Genomic DNA, 21,358 nt, shown 5'->3' with positions numbered 1-21,358 from the left:
AAACGATAAAGTTAAATGACAGCCAAGTGACACTTACCCAGATTGCCAGCACAAAAAAGTGCCGGTAATTGTACCAAAAGTGCCGGTAAAGTTTTTTCAAGGCACAAAAAAAAGTGCTGCATTTATTCCAGTCGAGGTAGGTCTTTGCCGGCACTTTTCAGAAAAATGCCATCAGTTATATTTTCAGGCACTTCCAAAAATGCCGCTATTAACTATTTCACGCACTTTTAAAGATGTCGTGGAATCCTTTTGCCGGCACTTCTTGAATATGCCGCAGAATCTTTTTGCCCGCACTTTTCCGAAGATGCCGCAGAATCTTTTTGCTAGCACTTTTCCGAAGATGCTTTTTGCCGGCACTTTTTTGAAGATGCCGCGATATTTTTTCGCTAGCACTTTTCCGGAGATGCCTCCGATTACTTTTTCAGGCTTTCAATTCTAGTGCCGATGATTATTTTCTTAGGCATTTTCAAACATACTATACTACCTGCAAACATTCAAGCAATCTAATAGTCAAGCATACATCACACTCAAGAAGTCAAGCAATATTTAAAACCAATATTTCCAAGCAATCTACGTCTGAAACCAACATTCTGAAATATTCAAGGATTCACAATCCAGGCATTTAACTTACATGACCAACAGGGTTCATCTCCACATCATGAACAACATGGTTTGAAATTGAAACATGTTTCAAACCATTAGATAAAATACACAAGGTTCATCTAACATGGTTCACCTAACTTGCTTCAATCTTACTTGTCTGACCAATAGGGTTCTCAATTTCCCTCATTTGTTCCCGATTTACTTGTTAAAGAACTAGGCGGTTGCCTCCACTGCAGCCTCAAGATCCACTTGTTGCTCATCCTGCAGTTTCAAAACGCAGTTCCGTTCATCAGATGGCATGCAAATCAAGAGTTAAGATAGAGTATTTTACTTATTACTTGAAAAGTTGGGAAATATATGTTGCATGATCCAATATAATGTGTTTTCGCAACCAATGTTTGGCTACACTTCGATACCGAATATTCAAACATTATAGGTTTTTGTTATGACATGGTTCTGTTGTGACGAGCAGCTATGTGCAGGTTCAGTTGTGCATCCCCATTACACTACTTCTGAAAAGCACTCTCATACTCCTTTATTTTCCTTAGAAAGCATTGTCATAGTGAAAGGCAGAATGCACTTGCATAGATAGACATGCTTACATGAAAACACATTAATGCATGTATACTCCCACGCTTGTGATCTGCAACCATTGGCATCAGGAAGTTATTTAAATTTGGTGCAGTTATTTGAATTTGCAATACTCCAGTAATTGTCTGATAGAAATCTGACTGTATTTTACGTAAGCAGACAACAAGCAATAAAATAAACAGAACATTCAGAGGTATTTGAATGGTGAACTAGTACAAAACTGTCAGTATTACTGTACCCAGTTGATGGGGACTGCAATAACATCCATGTCTGTTCCACTCTTCAAACTGTACTGAATTAATACACCAAGTACATGTTGTGTCAAGTTTGAACAAGTTAGTCCATTTGAGTATAGTAAATAAAAGTACAAGCTGGTACTATTTGTGTATACCGGTAGGAAACACTTGTAAATTCAGTGGCATAAAAATGGACAAAGTTAATAGAAAGTTCACTAAAGAGGAGCCAAATAAATTAATCAATAATAAAACAAAGCTTCTGCTGACAAGATAGCCACCTATCCAACTACTGTATGCAAGTGAATGAACAAAACATCCAAGTAACAAAACAAGTGATATGGCTCTTATGTGCAACTGTATGCAAGTGCAGCTCGAATGAATGGATAATGTGGCATATCAAGTGATAATGCCGATATGCCGGCCCGCAGAAATGCTCAAATTACATGTATTTAATATACTAAAGATATTCCATGAGCATTTATCACTTCTCCGTTTTACCAAACGATGCACATATAGTTGTTTTATCCAAATATCTATTCCAGCTGATTACTTCTCTACAAACTTATGCATGCATACGGAGTGTAATCAGCATGTAGTACATTCACATTGTCATCTTATTTAAAGCACATTAGAGGAAAGGAAGAGATAGGGGATTATTTATGGATTAATTCATCTATCTAGGCCTTGGTGTTCTTGTTTTATCCTTAATTAGCTAAATGAAGGAAGCAGAAGGACGTGCACCTGTAGCCCCAAGGGCAGCGTGTGCCCCCAATATAATCGAGGTAGAAGGGCACGACGTGGGCGAGGAGTAGTGCGAGGGCACCAAGCTCCTTGGCCATATCCCCTCTGTCGTCGATGCCGAGCCACCTGCTGCCATCACCCAAAGATCATGGGATCAAGGCAAAAATCCTAGCTCACCTACAAGTTCCAAATAACTCAAGTTAAATAACCCACGACCATGGGCCAATCCTCAAAAATGACTAGTACACGGTATTAATTCTACGTAAGAACCTAACTACAAACAAATAAACAACTGCCTAATTTCCTCCATCTGCTTGAAACAATCAAGAAAACCAAGTGTTGTACCTTTAGCGGACACCATGTCTACGTGCCCCATGTTAGCCTTCACGGTTAATGTAACATATGTGGTCTTCCCACAACAGCTTCTAGAGCCCACCAACTTGTAGTCTCCAACCACTCTGTTATAAGAACAGATTTTAGCAGGAAATGATTTAACTTAACCAAGACAAATGATAGTGTTTTCCTTGCAAGAAACTAAGAATAGGAAAGAGCAATCTTTTTATAGATCAACAATTAAGAAAAGAGAGTATTTGAAACTATATTTAAGTGCCAAACACACCTCAGGAAATTAAAGCTAGACATGCACCGAATAGCATTGCAAGTTGAACACCATCAGGCAGAAAGTCTCAAGACATTTATACAAAATATAAAATTTTAGAAATTCTAACTATTCAACTCTCTAATAATTTTCTTGTACCATTAGGCCAATAGTGGTTTTTACTAGTTGCGCCTTGCAGCCTAAAAGTCTTTAATATTTCTATAATGAATGAAAGAGATTGAATCTGAAGTTTAGCAACTAGATAAGTAAAATAGCTGGCAGTTGTACAGTCAATAATGTAGGGTAGGGCTTTAGATACCAAATTTCATCTAATAACTAAATATTAAATTCCATTGTATGGATTTAGGTAGAAAATTTCATCTAGTAGCTAAAAATGATGTTCAGTTGCTAGAATTTTATCAGACTGTAGAGAAAGTGGTAGCACAAACTTCTTCTAGGGTGCATCTAGGTTTCAAAAATCTCACACAAAAGTTCAGTTCTTGTAATTTATTCAACTGTATCAATTTTATCCCACTGCAGATTCATGTGCTGCACTAGACACAATTCTGAATTTTATCCCCGAGGGCAGTGCGTGCGCTCTTGTATCCAGCAGGCCCCCAATCTCGTTAGCCAGATCGACGAGGTTGTCCGGGTAGAAGGGTGCGAGAGGACAAGGAACAACGCGGGGTGGATGACATCCTTGGTCATCTCCCCTCCGGCGGCGCCGCTCAAGGAGGAGGCAGAGGCGGAGGAGAGCGCTGCCTTCTACCGGAAGAGGAACAGCTGACTGGTGGAGCTCTGTCCGGTGATACGTCTCCGACGTATCGATAATTTTTTATGTTCCATGCTTGTTTTATGACAATACCTACATGTTTTGTTCACACTTTATATTGTTTTTATGCGTTTTCTGGAACTAACCTATTGACGAGATGCCGAAGTGCCAGTTCCTGTTTTCTGTTGTTTTTGGTTTCAGAAATCCTAGTAAGGAAATATTCTCGGAATTGGACGAAATCAACGCCCAGCATCTTAGAATTGCATGAAGCTTCCAGAACACCCGAGAGCCACCAAAGGAGGGACCTGTGGGCCCCAGATGACAGGCCGGCGCGGCCAGGGGGTGGGCCGCGCCCCCCTAGTGTGTCACCGCCTCGTCGCCCCTTCGACTCCACCTCTTCGCCTATATAAAGGTCCCTGACCTAAATCTTCGATACGGAAAAGCCACGGTACGAGAAACCTTCTAGAGCCGCCGCCATCGCGAAGCCAAGATCTGGGGGACAGGAGTCTCTGTTCCGGCACGACGCCGGGATAGGGAAGTGCCCCCGGAAGGCTTCTCCATCGACACCGCTGCCATCTCCACCGCCATCTTCATCAATGCTGCTGTCTCCCATGAGGAGGGAGTAGTTCTCCATCGAGGCTAAGGGCTGTACCGGTAGCTATGTGGTTAATCTCTCTCCCTATGTACTTCAATACAATAATCTCATGAGCTGCCTTACATGATTGAGATTCATATGATGATGCTTGTAATCTAGATGTCATTATGCTAGTCAAGTGGATTTTACTTATGTGATCTCCGGAGACTCCTTGTCCCACGTGTGTAAAGGTGACAGTGTGTGCACCGTGTGGGTCTCTTAGGCTATATTTCACAGAATACTTATTCACTGTTATGGATAGCATAGTGAAGTGCTTATTTATATCCCTTTATGATTGCAATGTGTTTTGTATCACTATTAATCTATGTGCTACTCTAGTGATGTTATTAAAGTACTCTATTCCTCCTGCACGGTGTAATGGTGACAGTGTGTGCATCGTGTAGTACATGGCGTAGGTTATGATTGTGATCTCTTGTAGATTATGAAGTTAACTATTGCTATGATAGTATTGATGTGATCTATGCCTCCTTCATAGTGTGATGGTGACAGTGTGCATGCTATGTTAGTACTTGGTTTAGTTGTGTTGATCTATCGTGCACTCTAAGGTTATTTAAACATGAATATCGAATATTGTGGAGCTTGTTAACTCCGGCATTGAGGGTTCGTGTAATCCTACGCAATTAGTGGTGTTCATCATCCAACAAGAGAGTGTAGAGTATAACATTTATCTGTTCTGTTATGTGATCAATGTTGAGAGTGTCCACTAGTGAAAGTATAATCCCTAGGCCTTGTTTCCAATACTGCTATCGTTGCTTGTTTACTGTTCTACTGCATTTGTACTGCCTGCAATATTACCACCATCAACCACACGCCAGTCCTGGACAGCAAAGCACTTTTCTGGCGCCGTTACTACTGCTCATATTTATTCATACCACCTGTATTTCACTATCTCTTCCCCGAACTAGTGCACCTATTAGGTGTGTTGGGGACACAAGAGACTTCTTGCTTTGTGGTTGCAGGGTTGCTTGAGAGGGATATCTTTGTCCTCTTCCTCCCTGAGTTCGATAAACCTTGGGTGACCCACTTAAGGGAAACTTGCTGCTGTTCTACAAACCTCTGCTCTTGGAGGCCCAACACTGTCTACAAGAATAGAAGCACCCGTAGATATCAAGCACTTTTCTGGCGCCGTTGCCGGGGAGGAAAGGTAAAAGGTACTCACACTCCGGATCTGGGCTACTAAGCTATTTTCCGGCGCCGTTGTAAGTACTCGAAGCTATTTCCTTTAGATCCTGCAGTTGTGATGTCTACGTTCCCCCTCCTTTCCTGTAGACAGTGTTGGGCCTCCAAGAGCAGAGGTTTGTAGAACAGCAGCAAGTTTTCCCTTAAGTGGATCACCCAAGGTTTATCGAACTCAGGGAGGAAGAGGTCAAAGATATCCCTCTCATGCAACCCTGCAACCACAAAGCAAGAAGTCTCTTGTGTCCCCAACACACCTAATAGGTGCACTAGTTCGGCGAAGAGATAGTGAAATACAGGTGGTATGAATATATATGAGCAGTAGCAATGGTGCCAGAAAATAGCTTGCGGGCGTGTAGTTGATGGTGGTAGTATTGCAGCCGTAGTAACACAGTAAACGGTAAACAAGCAGCGATAGCGATGTTTAGGAACAAGGCCTAGGGATTACACTTTCACTAGTGGACACTCTCAACATTGATCACATAACAGAATAGATAAATGCATACTCTACACTTTTGTTGGATGATGAACACATTGCGTAGGATTACACGAACCCTCAATGCCGGAGTTAACAAGCTCCACAATAATGCTCATGTTTAAGTAACCTTATAGTGTAAGATAGATCAATAGACTAAACCAAGTACTAACATAGCATGCACACTGTCACCTTCATGCATATGTAGGAGGAATAGATCACATCAATATTATCATAGCAATAGTTAACTTCGCAATCTACAAGAGATCATGATCATAGCATAAACCAAGTACTAACACGGTGCACACACTGTCACCTTTACACACGTGCAGGAGGAATAAAACTACTTTAATAACTTTGCTAGAGTAGCACATAGATAGTAGTGATACAAAACTCATATGAATCTCAATCATGTAAAGCAGCTCATGAGATTATTGTATTGAGGTACATGGGAGAGAGATGAACCACATAGCTACAGCGGAGCCCTCAGCCTCGGGGGTGGATTACTCCCTCCTCATCATGGAGGCAGCGATGGCGGTGAAGATGGCGGTGGAGACGGCGGTGGAGATGGCTCCGGGGGCAATTCCCCGTCCCGGCAGGGTGCCGGAACAGCGACTTCTGTCCCCCGAATTGGACTTTCGCGATGGCGGCGGCTCTGGATGGTTTTCTCTGTTTCCGTCGAACTGGTCGATGTTTTTAGGTCAGGGACGAATATATAGGCGGAGAGGCGGCGCAAGGAGGCGGCTGGGGCCCCCACACCATAGGCTGGCGCGGCCAGGGGGCCACCCACGCCGCCTTATGGTGTGGGCCCCCTGCTGCCCGCCTCCGACTCTCCTTCGGTGTTCCGGAAGCTTCCGGGAATTCTAAGACTTTCGGTGTTGATTTCGTCCGATTCCGAAAATATTTCCTTACTAGGATTTCTGAAACCAAAAACAGCAGAAAACAGCAACTGGCCTTTCGGCATCTCGTCAATAGGTTAGTTCCGGAAAACGCATAAATATGACATAAAATGTGAACAAAACATGTTGGTATTGTCATAAAACAAGCATGGAACATCAGAAATTATAGATACGTTGGAGACGTATCAAGTTGCATCTTTTTGTTTCTTGTTTTACACTAGTTAGGCATAATGGAAAACAACAAAAATATGAGAGATCTTTATGAACTTTATCTTGAATTAGGACATGATGTGTTTGAAGAGAGAATTAAAAAACTCATGGAACTTTATATGCATGCTAATGGGAATGTTATTAATATGAATGCTTTGAACACTATTGTTGCTAATGCTATGGAAAATTCTAAGCTTGGGGAAGCTGGTTTTGATGAGCATGATCTTTTTAGTCCCCCAAGCATTGAGGAGAAAATTTACTTTGATGATACTTTGCCTCCTATTTATGATGATTATAATGATAATAGTCTTTTGGTGCCACCTGTTATGGAGGATAAATTTTATTATGATTACAATATGCCTCCTATATTTGATGATGAGAATAATAATGATAGCTACTTTGTTGAATTTGCTCCCACTACAACTAATAAAAATGACTATGCTTATGTGGAGAGTAATAATTTTATGCATGAGACTCATGATAAGAATGTTTTATTTGATAGTTATATTTTTCAGTTTGCTCATGATGCTACTGGACATTATTATGAGAGAGGAAAATATGGTTGTAGAAATTTTCATGTTACTAAAACACCTCTCTATGTGCTGAAATTTTTGAAGCTATACTTGTTCTATCTTCCTATGCTTGTTACTTTGCTCTTCATGAACTTGTTTATTTACAAGATTCCTATGCATAGGAAGCATGTTAGGCATAAATTTATTTTCAATTTGCTTCTTTATGCTCTCTTTTGCTTCAAATACTATTTCTCGCGAGTGCATCATTAAAACTGCTGAGCCCATCTTAATGGCTATAAAGAAAAGAACTTCTTGGGAGATAACCCATGTGTTTATTTTACTACAGTACTTTTGTTTTATATTTGAGTCTTGGAAGTTGTTACTACTGTTTCAACCTCTCCTTATCTTAGTTTTGTTGCATTGTTGTGCCAAGTAAAGTCTTTGATAGTAAGGTTCATACTAGATTTGGATTACTGCGCAGAAACAGATTTCTTGCTGTCACGAATCTGGGCCTAATTCTCTGTAGGTAACTCAGAAAATTATGCCAATTTACGTGAGTGATCCTCAGATATGTACGCAACTTTCATTCAATTTGAGCATTTTTATTTGAGCAAGTCTGGTGCCTCAATAAAATTCGTCTTTACGGACTGTTCTGTTTTGACAGATTCTGCCTTTTATTTCGCATTGCTTCTTTTGCTATGTTGGATGGATTTCTTTGTTCCATTGACTTCCAGTAGCTTTGAGCAATGTCCAGAAGTGTTAAGAATGATTGTGTCACCTCTGAACATGTGAGTTTTTGATTATGCACTAATCCTCTAATGAGTTTGTTTCGAGTTTGGTGTGGAGGAAGTTTTCAAGGGTCAAGAGAGGAGGATGATACAATATGATCAAGGAGAGTGAAAGCTCTAAGCTTGGGGATGCTCCGGTGGTTCACCCCTGCATATTTCAAGAAGAGTCAAGCGTCTAAGCTTGGGGATGCCCAAGGCATCCCCTTCTTCATCGACAACATTATCAGGTTCCTTCTCTTGAAACTATATTTTTATTCGGTCACATCTTATGTACTTTACTTGGAGCGTCTGTTTGCTTTCGTTTTTGTTTTTGTTTGAATAAATGCTTGTGTGGGAGAGATACACGCTCCGCTGGTTCATATGAACACATGTGTTCTTAGCTTTTAATTTTCATGGCGAAGGTTGAAACTGCTTCGTTAATTGTTATATGGTTGGAAACGGGAAATGCTACATGTAGTAATTGGTAAAATGTCTTGGATAATGTGATACTTGGCAATTGTTGTGCTCATGTTTAAGCTCTTGCATCATATACTTTGCACCTATTAATGAAGAAATACATAGAGCTTGCTAAAATTTGGTTTGCATAATTGGTCTCTCTAAGGTCTAGATAATTTCTAGTAAAGAGTTTGAACAACAAGGAAGACGGTGTAGAGTCTTATAATGTTTACAATATGTCTTTTATGTGAGTTTTGCTGCACCGGTTCATCCTTGTGTTTGTTTCAAATAGCCTTGCTAGCCTAAGCCTTGTATCGAGAGGGAATACTTCTCATGCATCAAAAATCCTTGAGCCAACCACTATGCCATTTGTGTCCACCATACCTACCTACTACATGGTATTTCTCCGCCATTCCAAAGTAAATTGCTTGAGTGCTACCTTTAAATTTCTATCATCTACCTTTGCAATATATAGCTCATGGGACAAATAGCCTAAAAACTATTGTTGTATTGAATATGTACTTATGCACTTTATCTCTTATTAAGTTGCTTGTTGTGCGATAACCATGTTCCTGGGGACGCCATCAACTACTCTTTGTTGAATATCATGTGAGTTGCTATGCATGTCCGTCTTGTCTGAAGTAAGGGATATTTACCGCTAGAATGGTTAGAGCATGCATAATGTTAGAGAAGAACATTGTGCCGCTAACTAAAGCCATGATCCATGGTGGAAGTTTCAGTTTTGGACAAATATCCTCAATCTCATATGAGAAAATTAATTGTTGCTAAATGCTTAAGCATTAAAGAGGAGTCCATTATCTGTTGTCTATGTTGTCCCGGTATGGATGTCTAAGTTGAGAATAATCAAAAGCGAGAAATCCAATGCGAGCTTTCTCCTTAGACCTTTGTACAAAGTGCATAGAGGTACCCCTTTGTGACACTTGGTTAAAACATATGTATTGCGGTGATAATCCAGGTAATCCGAGCTAATTAGGACAAGGTGCGGGCACTATTAGTATACTATGCATGAGGCTTGCAACTTGTAAGATATAATTTACATAACACATACGCTTTATTACTACGGTTGACAAAATTGTTTCTTGTTTTCAAAACCAAAGCTCTAGCACAAATATAGCAATCGATGCTTCCCTCTGCGAAGGGCCTTTCTTTTACTTTTATGTTGAGTCAGTTCACCTATTTCTCTCCATCTCAAGAAGCAAACACTTGTGTGAACTGTGCATTGATTCCTACATACTTGCATATTGCACTTATTATATTACTTTATGTTGACAATATCCATGAGATATACATGTTACAAGTTGAAAGCAACCGCTGAAACTTAATCTTCCTTTGTGTTGCTTCAATGCCTCTACTTTGAATTATTGCTTTATGAGTTAACTCTTATGCAAGACTTATTGATGCTTGTCTTGAAAGTACTATTCATGAAAATACTTTGCTATATGATTCAGTTGTTTAATCATTGTCTTTACCATTGCTTTGAATCGCTGCATTCATCTCATATGCTTTACAATAGTATGATTAAGATCATGTTGGTAGCATGTCACTTCAGAAATTATCTTTGTTATCGTTTACCTACTCGAGGATGAGTAGGAACTAAGCTTGGGGATGCTGATACATCTCCGACGTATCGATAATTTCTTATGTTCCATGTTTTATGACAATACCTACATGTTTTGTTCACACTTTATATCGTTTTTATGCGTTTTCTGGAACTAACCTATTGACGAGATGCCGAAGTGCCAGTTCCTGTTTTCTGCTGTTTTTGGTTTCAGAAATCCTAGTAAGGAAATATTCTCGGAATTGGACGAAATCAACGCCCAGCATCTTAGAATTGCATGAAGCTTCCGGAACACCCGAGAGCTACCAGAGGAGGGCCCTGTGGGCCCCAGATGACAGGCCGGCGCGGCCAGGGGGTGGGTCGCGCCCCCCTAGTGTGTCACCGCCTCGTCGCCCCTTCGACTCCGCCTCTTCGCCTGTATAAAGGTCCGTGACCTAAATCTTCGATACGGAAAAGCCACGGTACGAGAAACCTTCCAGAGCCGCCGCCATCGCGAAGCCAAGATCTGGGGGACATGAGTCTCTGTTCCGGCATGCCGCCGGGACGGGGAAGTGCCCCCGGAAGGCTTCTCCATCGACACCGCTGCCATCTCCACCGCCATCTTCATCAACGCTGCTGTCTCCCATGAGGAGGGAGTAGTTCTCCATCGAGGCTAAGGGCTGTACCGGTAGCTATGTGGTTAATCTCTCTTCCTATGTACTTCAATGCAATAATCTCATGAGCTGCCTTACATGATTGAGATTCATATGATGATGCTTGTAATCTAGATGTCATTATGCTAGTCAAGTGGATTTTACTTATGTGATCTCCGGAGACTCCTTGTCCCACGTGTGTAAAGGTGACAGTGTGTGCACCGTGTGGGTCTCTTAGGCTATATTTCACAGAATACTTATTCACTGTTATGGATAGCATAGTGAAGTGCTTATTTATATCCCTTTATGATTGCAATGTGTTTTGTATCACTATTAATCTATGTGCTACTCTAGTGATGTTATTAAAGTACTCTATTCCTCCTGCACGGTGTAATGGTGACAGTGTGTGCATCGTGTAGTACTTGGCGTAGGTTATGATTGTGATCTCTTGTAGATTACGAAGTTAACTGTTGCTATGATAGTATTGATGTGATCTATGCCTCCTTCATAGTGTGATGGCGACAGTGTGCATGCTATGTTAGTATTTGGTTTAGTTGTGTTGATCTATCGTGCACTCTAAGGTTATTTAAACATGAATATCGAATATTGTGGAGCTTGTTAACTCCGGCATTGAGGGTTCGTGTAATCCTACGCAATTAGTGGTGTTCATCATCCAACAAGAGAGTGTAGAGTATAACATTTATCTGTTCTGTTATGTGATCAATGTTGAGAGTGTCCACTAGTGAAAGTATAATCTCTAGGCCTTGTTTCCAATACTGCTATCGCTGCTTGTTTACTGTTCTACTGCGTTTGTACTGCCTGCAATATTACCACCATCAACCACACACCAGTCCTGGACAGCAAAGCACTTTTCTGGCGTCGTTACTACTGCTCATATTTATTCATACCACCTGTATTTCACTATCTCTTCCCTGAACTAGTGCACCTATTAGGTGTGTTGGGGACACAAGAGACTTCTTGCTTTGTGGTTGCAGGGTTGCTTGAGAGGGATATTTTTGTCCTCTTCCTCCCTGAGTTCGATAAACCTTGGGTGATCCACTTAAGGGAAACTTGCTGCTGTTCTACAAACCTCTGCTCTTGGAGGCCCAACACTGTCTATAAGAATAGAAGCACCCGTAGACATCATCCGGTACTAAGCCTCCTCCTCCGAGTGCAGGAGACCGCTGCAGCACCAACAATTAAAATACAACCTAATCACATTAAAAACTACCATCGGTCGGCTCTCACAAAATAGAAATCAAATGGTTTATGCACCTAGTATGGGACAATGAAACAAGCATGTCCATCTATAACATACTATTAACCAACAAAGAACGTGTCATATATATTTCATCTCAAATAACAAAAGAAAGAAAGGTCAAAAAATTGAAACAAAAAATTCGCACGTACATCTTCACGTGCTACACTCTCACAAAGTCGTTTCATAAAAAATAAACTTATCATGTGACGTGTGTAAAAAAGACAAAATTCAGTGCTAAAAACAATGCTTTTCATAGGATAAGTTTTCTCTTTTTTACATAGGCCACAAAAAATATTAATTTTTCGTGAAACTTGACGCATACACATATATTATGTAGATGTACATGTAAATTTTTTTGTCAAAATTTTTCCACACTTCAAAATATGTTTTACTGGTACAGGGAGCATACGCACCCGGGAGCCGAATTGAATTTCCGAAAGTCTTACTTGGTCTTGTAGCTCCAACAAATAAGCACTTTTTTGCTCAATCCAACCTTTCAGTCTGAGAAGATCCGCCTGTAAACAGGAATACACTCGACATGTTACTGTCTACATAAGTCTAAACACACTAGATATGTTAATATCATACAGAAATTAAAACAAGCAAACTGCAATGTTTTATTGTCGGCACTTAATCTGTGTTGACAATGGTTAAACATTTATTTTATTGAAGAGGATATGCAACATCAGTAATTTAAGTGATCTTAAGTAGCAGAGCTACTAAGTGGGAAAACATATATTTTAACTATACACATCACATACGTTCCAAGCATTATAACAATACCTGCTTGAAAATGCAACAAATCATGACAATTGGCAAAGCCTTGACAGGCTGCATGTTGAAAAAGGAGCTGAACACGCCAAACCAAATTGTTCTAAATTATAAACAAACTGACAAGCTTAGAACAGGCAGTCGTGAAGTTCTAAACTCAAGCAGCTTAGAACAGGCAATGAAATACGGAACTGGTGTTTTGTCTTTTTTTTTTCTACATACTTAGCAGTTCATTAGTTAACATTCACTAACAAATAATAAGAACAGATAAAAAGAGCACATCACTTGGCAGTTTATAAACCTTTGAAAGGGTACATAAATATATTTTCTAATTTCTAATGCAAATAATGGCTAGATAACATTTTACATCACTAAAGCATATATTCACCAGGGCTTAGTTCAATGCGGCAATCAACTTGTAGTACAATACTCCTGTTGTATATGCTCAACTAATTGTATCTTAAGCTAGCCATGCATAACAGCAAGCTAAGATTACCGTATAAAGTACCGCATGTAGAAATTTGGAGCACTACCGCCAATAATCAAGGAATTGTGTACTCCTCGAATATCTTCACCTTGGTGCAGCGTCCTCTGAACCATCGTCCCAGGTCCCCTGGCCTGCGGTGGCTGAACACCATGCTGTGCGCCTTGGAAGCATCGGTGTGTCTCATTCACGTACGCATTGGCCTTGGCGGTGAGGTACTTGACTATGTATTTGGTCCTGGTGTTCATGCTGGGCTGAATAAGCTCACTGGCATAGGCAATATCACAAACACATACTGGACACCAGTTATCCAGATACTACATATGAAGTCAATTTCAAACACTTTGCAGTAGAAGCTAGATTAAACACAACGGGTCGATGGGGAGAAGGCCACGCACCTCAAACAGCACTGCTCGTCGAAGATGTGGCCGCACGGGCGTTCTGCACCTGCCCAGGTGGGCAGTGCCCATCGAGAGGGCCCCATCTAACAGTTTCTGCCGAGGGGCCAAGTACTGCTGCCACCATGGCCGAAGCTGCGAAGGGGCCGATCCGCGAGGTGGCGGAGGACCACGACGAGGGGGCTCCTTTCCCCTGGTTTCCACCTACTAGTTCACCAGTGAAAAATGGACGGACAAGATACACAGGTGGGGAGATCTGACGGCCTCTCAATCGCCTCACACGCTCCTCCTCCCTAATCCCCTTGCCTTCTTCTCCTTCTGCGTCCGACGGCGCTGCTGCGCCTCCCTAGTCGCCCCGCCCTTCTCCTTCTCCCTTGCCCCGTCTTCAACCCCACCCAGCAGCTCCCGTTTTTGGCCAGCCCGTGGGGAGGAGCACGGGAGGCCGCCGCCATCCACGGCTCCTGATGTGCGCGTCGTCGCGCGGGAAGGAGGCATCCTTGCCGCAGGTGGAGCTCCGGCGGCCGAGCTGGCTGCAGCGCCGCCGCCTCGCTCTCGCAGAGCACGAGCCGCCGGGATGAGCCGCAGGCTGCCGCTTGCGCCCCCACCGTGCGAGGACCAGCAGCGCTCGCCAGGGCAGGGCGGTGGAGCACGTACATCTCAGGCATCTCTCTCCATGAGAAGCCCCATGGATCCTCTCTCGTTTGTCATCTCCTTTTACTCAGATTCTATTTTATGTATGCTGGGAAGGTGTTTGACATAATTCATGCAGGGCAAGATTGATCTATTTCATATCTTTACTCTATTGATTGCTCAATAATTTCGTTCTTCTCTCTGTAAAAAAATAGCTCTAGTGCGTTCCAAGATTTTGCATAATTTTTTTTGCATAAAAATAGCTCAGTGCGTTCCAAGACTTGGTATTCCATTGTAGTTCCTGGTCATCCTCCTCCTCTACAGAACTGATTGATGCCCTTAGGAATAAATTTTTTTTGTTTCAGCATATATACTTCAGTCCATATGTGCATTATTTATTCCTTGGTGTTTTGACATGACGCTGGATGGTGGCGAGCAGTTTCAAGGTGCACACGAGCTTCTTCTACTATTATTCTGTTATTGATGGCACATCATGAGATTTGTCCAACTCCACTTTGTTTGTTCCATATATACGATGAATTCATGGATTGGGATAAATATTTCCTTCTTTTTTGGTCACGGTTTGGTGTTTCTCATCTGAACATGGATTTAGTATGTGCCCTTCTGCATCCAAGCATACCACTCTGTTCTCACAGGTTATATTTTTGTATTGAAATATACTTCATCACCAAATACTATGGCAGTAGGCTGGTTTTGAGTTATAAAAGGTTCCAACTGTTTTATTTTCTTTTTCTCAGTAAGGTGTATGATTCATAAAATAAAATAAAATCCTTATTTGTTTTGTCCAGGAATGGCACTCTCGACAAGGTCGATGACATGCTAGCATTGGCAACGCAAGTTTAAGTATTTATTTCTTATACCTTCAGAACTTAAACTCAGCTTTGATGGTACAATACTGAAGTGTTTGATGGATCGTGGATTCGATTTAATTGATGCAAGCTTGTATGGTCCTTGGGATTTTTAGTGATGGCCATTATATTGTGCCAGTATTGTGGCTATATCCGCACCTGTTTTGGTCAACATGGTATGAATTTCTTGGCATTTTTCTTCTGTCTTTTGAGTTATCTTGTTTGAAAAATTATCCAACTAAGATTATGTAGAAGGAGCAGCTCTGATTTATTAATGCATGTACTCCAAATATTTATATAAAGTATTTCATATTTGGAAATTTGGCGAAAGCATTTTCTCCACTATTTTGTAATTGGTCACAGGGTGCCATACAAATTCCATTGCATCTGCAGTCATTCTTTCTTGACATCACTCAATTAGCTCTACGAAAATGCGAAATTTTCATTTACCTAACCTACAGTTAAATTTCTTAATTTATTTTGTCACGCAATGGCAATTTGTTACCGCTTTTAATTTTTTTAAACAAGCTCATTTTGATTTGTAAGGTGGATAAAGGGTTCCTGTTATTTTACAACTAACAGTGGCAAAACTATTTAGGAAGGTGTACATGACCCTTGCAGCTCTATTCAGGTAGGGAAAGACATTGAAGCAAAACAACAATAAGAAAATGTATCTGAGATGTATCTTATACCTAGAGGGAGTGCGCATACCTGAAATTTAATACTTTAAATTGCAGGTCATATGACAAGGGTGCCAATGGTATATTGTCTGACATGTCGAGCCTTCTGTTCTACAGGAAATCCCATTGTTTTATTCATGTAAGCTTGCTTCTCTTCTTTACACCTCTTCTTAATACATGATTGACCATTGGTTCTTATTGGATTACAAGGTAGCTGCTTGTGTTATTCATATTGGATTCCAGTTTGTTATGGACTCATCCATTGCTAAGTATCAACCCATATTTCTTCTTAAATAGAAACAGAATACCTATTGTTGCTTAACACGTAGACATTGAAGCATCAAGCACCATAATTTTAGCAAGCTTCGTGCAGGCTATGGTCAGTGCTGAATATCTTTTTTTCCTTGTGCCTAATATTTGATATAATCTCTTTAGCTTATTCAAGATGGAAAGTAGGTTAGTGAGGTGAGAGCTCCTGATTTTGGATAGAGAATTCTAGCTTATAGGATATTGTTGTCCTTATACAGGCTTAAGCAAGTCAATTCCAAATAGATATTACCCCTAGCTATATCCTTATATAGTTATCAGATAATTGCATTGACATTGGTTTTAAATTTTACACTTTCCTGGGATTTGGTCATAACTAAAGAACTTGGAATGCATCTTGAGCTTTAAGCCTGATCATATGCTCGGTGCTTTGAACTTGGAAAGCATTTTGTTGGTGCTAAATTGCATTTTTTCCAGGCCTTGCGAAACTAGACTTCTCAATAGCACAACAAATACCAGCTTCCTAAAAAGTATAAAATGTGAAAGCTTGAATCTGCATCTCTATTTCTAATTAAAAAGGTGGTTTGTGTTGGCTCTTTGTAGGCTTGTAGGGACAGTGACGTTCAAGTTGCGTGAGTAATGTTGTTCTTTGTCATAAAAGTGACACTACTAATTTTATTGTTGGCATGGACCTTTTAGAAACTGTCTAAATCGACTAAATCGATGCTTATAAGCTAATTCATCTTAGAGCTAACTTTCATAAATGCTCAAATATGTGTTATACGAAGTTGCATATGTTGTTCAGTGTTCACTCTCTTTGCATCAATATTTATGTGGTTGAATGGAAATGCATGTCAGTTACGGAATATAATGATGACACATCTTTGATGCAGCTAGAGATAATAAAGCAATTGGAGAGAGTAAGCAGGTTACACGCTTATCTCTGTAAATTTTCATTTTAACAGATCCGATGTGCAACTGAGCAAAGTTCTTCTGAATGTGATTAGGAACACATACATGAATGACTAACAGAACTTTATGGTGGTGTCGTTGTTCTCAAGGTTACGGTGAATCCAGGATAATGTGTATCTTTTCAGCTGTACCAAATATTCATCCTCTCCTTTAGGTAAAAAGTATCCTCTTGTTTGTACATGTATTTCACAGAATCTCATTTTATTCATTCTGGTTAAAAATAGTCTGTATAAAAGTTTTGGCAGATTACTTTACCATTTTTGTAGTTGGATTAAGGAACCATTTACTGCAGTTTTTGATGTTCTGTATCCAACTCTTAAAATGGCGTGGTGTGTGCCTTCTCACTGAACTGTAACTTTTTTTTAACATGTTTCTAGGCTGTACATAGTGTATCAGCATTTCCGGTTGCAATTGTATTTTCAGAATTAGGCTTGCTAATTCATTTCCGCAATCCGCACACTCTTGGGTGTGTAATCAATCTGTATGAATTTTGGCTAACTGATTTTGTAGATCTTTGATTTCACAAGCCTGTGATTTTGCCGCTGTTCTTTGTGGCGAGGAAAACTTTGATATATTTAGTATATGCGATACGCTTTTGTGACCTATGCTGATTCAAATATTGTGTTAATCATTCATAGGCATAGGCAGCTGAAAGCTCTCGCGGACGGGATAATGCAAAAAGAAGAAGACTTGACTTAGAAACGGTTACGATATTTGAAATGATCTGCATATCTCTTCGCATGTGCTGTTCGGTATACTTATGCCTACAGATGGTTTGGGTTTCTTACGTGAGAAAGTTGTTAGATCTGTATGGCTTATCATCTGCTTGACATAGGTTGCGATTTAGCGCTGATTACTTCTTGGTTTGCTTTTTAGTAGTGTTGCTGAGAGGAGAGGCGACACAAACCATTAGTAGTTGTTTGCTTCCTGTTATATACGTACCGGGATCTGAGGATAGTGTTCCTCCCTTTTCTGTGATCATCTACATATGATGCAACAGTTGTCTTTGCATCTCCACTGGGCCTTTCGTATGTGAATGCTTTTGGCTAATGCTACTACCTGTTGCTTAGTTATTTAGTGTGTTCTGTCATGTGGTGTGTTTTCTAAGAAAAAAATGTATATTCCTGGTTTACCACTGCTTTGCTCTTCTTTTATTATTAGGACTATAAGAATAATATTGACATTTTTCCACCAATACATGAGTTGCACAGGATCGTGTGCCACTAAATAACTAAGCATCTGCCGCCAGCCTCCAGCGGGGTGCGGAAGAAGGTGGGCGCGAAGGGGCGGAGCAGGTGCGTGTACTGGAGGAAGGAGGCGGCGGCGCGACTGGGTCAAGGCCATCGTCCCCGACCTGTCCTTGACCATCACGGTCGTCCTCGACCTCCTCAACCAGCATGAGCAAGCGGAGTGGCCTAACCGTTGCCCAGAGGAGCTTCTGGTGCCCGTCTGGAGCTCTTCCCTTCGACTTCGTGGCCTGCTCTGCCTATTTGTTGTCACCTAGGACACCCGGCAGAGGCACAACATGCCTTCTTCAAAGAAGACCATCAGGTTCTCTCTCTCTCTCAAATGTACGGGGAAAATGTTTGTCAAGATCCGTTTTTGTCTGTGCTTACAAGGTGCTTGAAAAGAATTTTAGCATATCTCTTTTTGTGAAGAAAGCTCCCGGAATTATCCTTCTTATGCTTTATGATTTAATGTTCAGTTTGCATTACACATGTTTTGACAATATAAATCTCATTTCTTGTCCTTACACCTATTCCATTTTTTAGGTTTATCTTTAATGAAGATAAGAAAAATTGATTATTTCTCCTGCTACCATTCTGAATAGATTTGTACTTTCCTTTTCACTCTTCTCTTTGTTTGTTGCCTCCCACAAGAGAGTTTTATATATAATAAGAACTAGAAACTAATACCGGTAGTTCCATCCTATAATGTACATATGTAGAAAGTTGGACACTTTCCAATGCAATTGAAGAAACTTGGTTGCCCATTTCTCCACTTTTTGTACGAATCATTTATATAAACCAAAACAGTTTGTTCGTAGCCTCTTAGTCTCCATGCATTGGAAAGTCATGCCATATGTTGCAGTTTATTAACAGGTGGTTCTAACCCATGCAACTCAACTATAGGCGTTAGATTTAGTGCTCTTTAACTGCGATCCACGATAACGAAATAAATCTGCAGATCTAGGAAACTAAATTACATTGCATGGATGAATTGGATTTATTTCAATCTCAACATTTTGAATGCACTAACCCTTGTTGTATAAATTTCCTTCATTGCAGTGCATGCATGACTTCCCAGTGGATATGTAGAACATTTAAGGGAGAACTGAGCCAACAATTTCACAGCCAGGGATAATGTCACCATGCTCCAACATGCCCTTGTTTCTAGGAGGTACATATTCTTATCATTTATTTTAATGCTTGCCTGGTTCAGAAGTCAGGCATATTTTCTTTTATGGTTGATGTTTCAGTTGTGTTATATTGGTGTGATCCATTTATATTTATCTAATCAGGAGGAGCAAAAATATTTCATGCCAGTGCTAAATGTTTCTCTAAATATTTGTATTTTGACCAGGCTTGAGTGATTGCTGAAAATGAGTCAACGAGTATGTGGGAGTAGTAGCGCGCTCTTCAGCATAGGGGAGCACGAACCACCGAGACGGATTCATCATCATCGTTATCATCGCGGCAGAGGCAGAGGGTACGGAGGATCCTAGGTCTCATCTCTCTCGGAGGATCAAATGTATCTCTCTCTCTCTCTCACCAGCAATGCCCTTCCTGCAGCCATACCTGGCCTCCTCCTCTCTCTCTCTCTCTCTCTCTCACCAACAATTCCCTTCCTGCAGCCATACCTGGCCTCCTCCAGCCCCGCACTGCCCCTCGCACATGTATGATTTTCAACACCTTTAATCTATAAAATACATGTATCCTCTTTTCTCATTGGTTCAGATATATTCTGAATATAATATCTTCCGCCATGACCATGTTTTAGTTTGATATATATATACATATTTCAGCAACGATGATGATCTGGATGAACATTGCAAGGAGGCCTCAAATTATTTTTACTGCACTATAATAGATGAGCTTAGTATATCATGTAGTTATGTCTGTAAACCATGTTCTATACATGATTTAGCTTTCCATATTCAACTCCCCAAAAATTTAAGCTCAGCTTTATTCGATGATTTTCTTATGTTTAATGCATCAATTTTCTTTGCAGTACAACTATAAGGTCTTCTTGTAGGTCTGATCATGACAAATGAATGCGAGTGGTTAATGTTACATTTAGTTCCGATGTCCTGGCCAAGTCATGCCATTAGGATGTCCAGGCATATATGACAAAAAACTTCCTCTTCGATCTGAAATGGGTAATTATAACAGTTTTCATTTGTTGTTTTCTTTTCTCACACTTTTCAGCTTGTTGTGATCCAAAAACGCTGCTGATATTTTTAGACAATGCATTCTTCCAACCCCATGTATGGTTTTAGAAAAATAATATATGCCAATGTTAATTTTCGGCTGATGGTATTTTCTAATATCTTAGTTTATCCAGAAGGGAGTAGTTATGTTGGCTGGTGGTTGTTGATACAAGAATGTGGAACTCTATAGGCTTCACATCACAGAGGGCATGCTAATGCGTTTGCATTAGTGGCCTACTATTGCGCTTTGCCACTTTCTTCTTATCATTCATTAGTTATGGTTTCAAGCTGCTCAAGTATGATGTTGAGCATGAGCATGCTCTGTTGCTGAGTGGTTGATACCATTAGGGCATAAATCCGATGGATGGACTCTCCAGCAATCCCATGAGATGAACATGTGAGCTACATTTGACCGTTGATTGTTGATCTTTGTCAAAAACCCAAACTGGAACCCTATAACAGTTAATTCATATGGTCAGAGTTAACTTTTCGATGCCTTGAAACTCATGTAATTACTTTAGTTTTGGAAGTGTGCATGACAAGCATGGCACTGTATTATATGTACAGGTAGAATGCTAAGAATTATGGTAGGAAATTAGATTTTAGTAGTTAAGTTAAAGTTCATTGAAATATGTTAACGAGGCAGGCAGGAAATTGTCTCCTGTGCTGCAATAGTCGTGCAATTTATGTGGAT

At 40.5% G+C, this 21,358-nt stretch overlaps 1 protein-coding gene and 2 long non-coding RNA genes across 12 annotated transcripts; 1 reads left to right on the top strand and 2 right to left on the bottom strand.

Annotated features, from left to right (window-relative positions):
* Nucleotides 1-532: 532 nt before the first annotated feature.
* LOC127342325 (uncharacterized) lies at nt 533-3,345 on the bottom strand. The gene is made up of 4 exons (XR_007876554.2): nt 2,517-3,345; nt 2,172-2,348; nt 1,206-1,246; nt 533-864 (listed from the first exon to the last, which is right to left on the bottom strand). It is a non-coding gene; the product is annotated as an uncharacterized lncRNA (long non-coding RNA).
* A 5-nt stretch (nt 3,346-3,350) lies between these two features.
* LOC127342322 (uncharacterized) lies at nt 3,351-13,956 on the bottom strand. 6 transcript variants are annotated; one of them, XM_051368256.2, is made up of 5 exons: nt 13,817-13,956; nt 13,431-13,655; nt 12,610-12,664; nt 12,055-12,113; nt 3,351-3,576 (listed from the first exon to the last, which is right to left on the bottom strand). In XM_051368256.2, the coding sequence occupies exons 1-4, from the start codon at nt 13,900-13,902 to the stop codon at nt 12,102-12,104; spliced, it is 378 nt and encodes a 125-aa protein (XP_051224216.1). In that variant the 5' UTR covers nt 13,903-13,956; the 3' UTR covers nt 3,351-3,576; nt 12,055-12,101. The 6 variants fall into 6 exon arrangements, 5 of the variants coding, with proteins under 5 accessions (XP_051224216.1, XP_051224215.1, XP_051224218.1 ...); XM_051368255.2 differs by having other exon boundaries at nt 13,431-13,685; nt 13,817-13,955; XM_051368258.2 differs by having other exon boundaries at nt 12,610-12,678; nt 13,468-13,685; nt 13,817-13,955.
* Nucleotides 13,957-14,015: 59 nt separating this feature from the next.
* LOC127342324 (uncharacterized) lies at nt 14,016-20,654 on the top strand. Of its 5 annotated transcripts, XR_007876549.2 has the most exons (10): nt 14,016-15,491; nt 15,862-15,946; nt 16,053-16,134; nt 17,156-17,190; nt 17,270-17,388; nt 18,446-18,785; nt 19,523-19,634; nt 19,818-19,985; nt 20,089-20,130; nt 20,260-20,654. It is a non-coding gene; the product is annotated as an uncharacterized lncRNA (long non-coding RNA). The 5 variants fall into 5 exon arrangements; XR_007876545.2 differs by having other exon boundaries at nt 19,818-20,130; XR_007876546.2 differs by lacking the exons at nt 20,089-20,130; nt 20,260-20,654 and having other exon boundaries at nt 14,016-14,892; nt 15,256-15,491; nt 19,818-20,046.
* The last annotated feature ends 704 nt before the right edge of the window (nt 20,655-21,358 follow it).

This window comes from Lolium perenne, chromosome 3, assembly GCF_019359855.2.
Source record: "Lolium perenne isolate Kyuss_39 chromosome 3, Kyuss_2.0, whole genome shotgun sequence".
Classification (NCBI taxonomy): Eukaryota; Viridiplantae; Streptophyta; class Magnoliopsida; order Poales; family Poaceae; genus Lolium; species Lolium perenne.
Note: the sequence above shows the minus strand (reverse complement) of the source record. Positions and strands in the feature narration are given on the sequence as shown.

Bases quoted from the DNA above. Each gene is read 5' to 3' on its own strand.
- LOC127342322 (XM_051368255.2), bottom strand. From the start codon at position 13,902: ATGGGGCCCTCTCGATGGGCACTGCCCACCTGGGCAGGTGCAGAACGC. The intron at 13,686-13,816 runs GTGCGTGGCCTT...TGCCTATGCCAG, and splicing joins GACGAGCAGTGCTGTTTGAG to TGAGCTTATTCAGCCCAGCA. The intron at 12,665-13,430 runs GTAATCTTAGCT...GGATCTTCTCAG, and splicing joins TACATGCGGTACTTTATACG to ACTGAAAGGTTGGATTGAGC.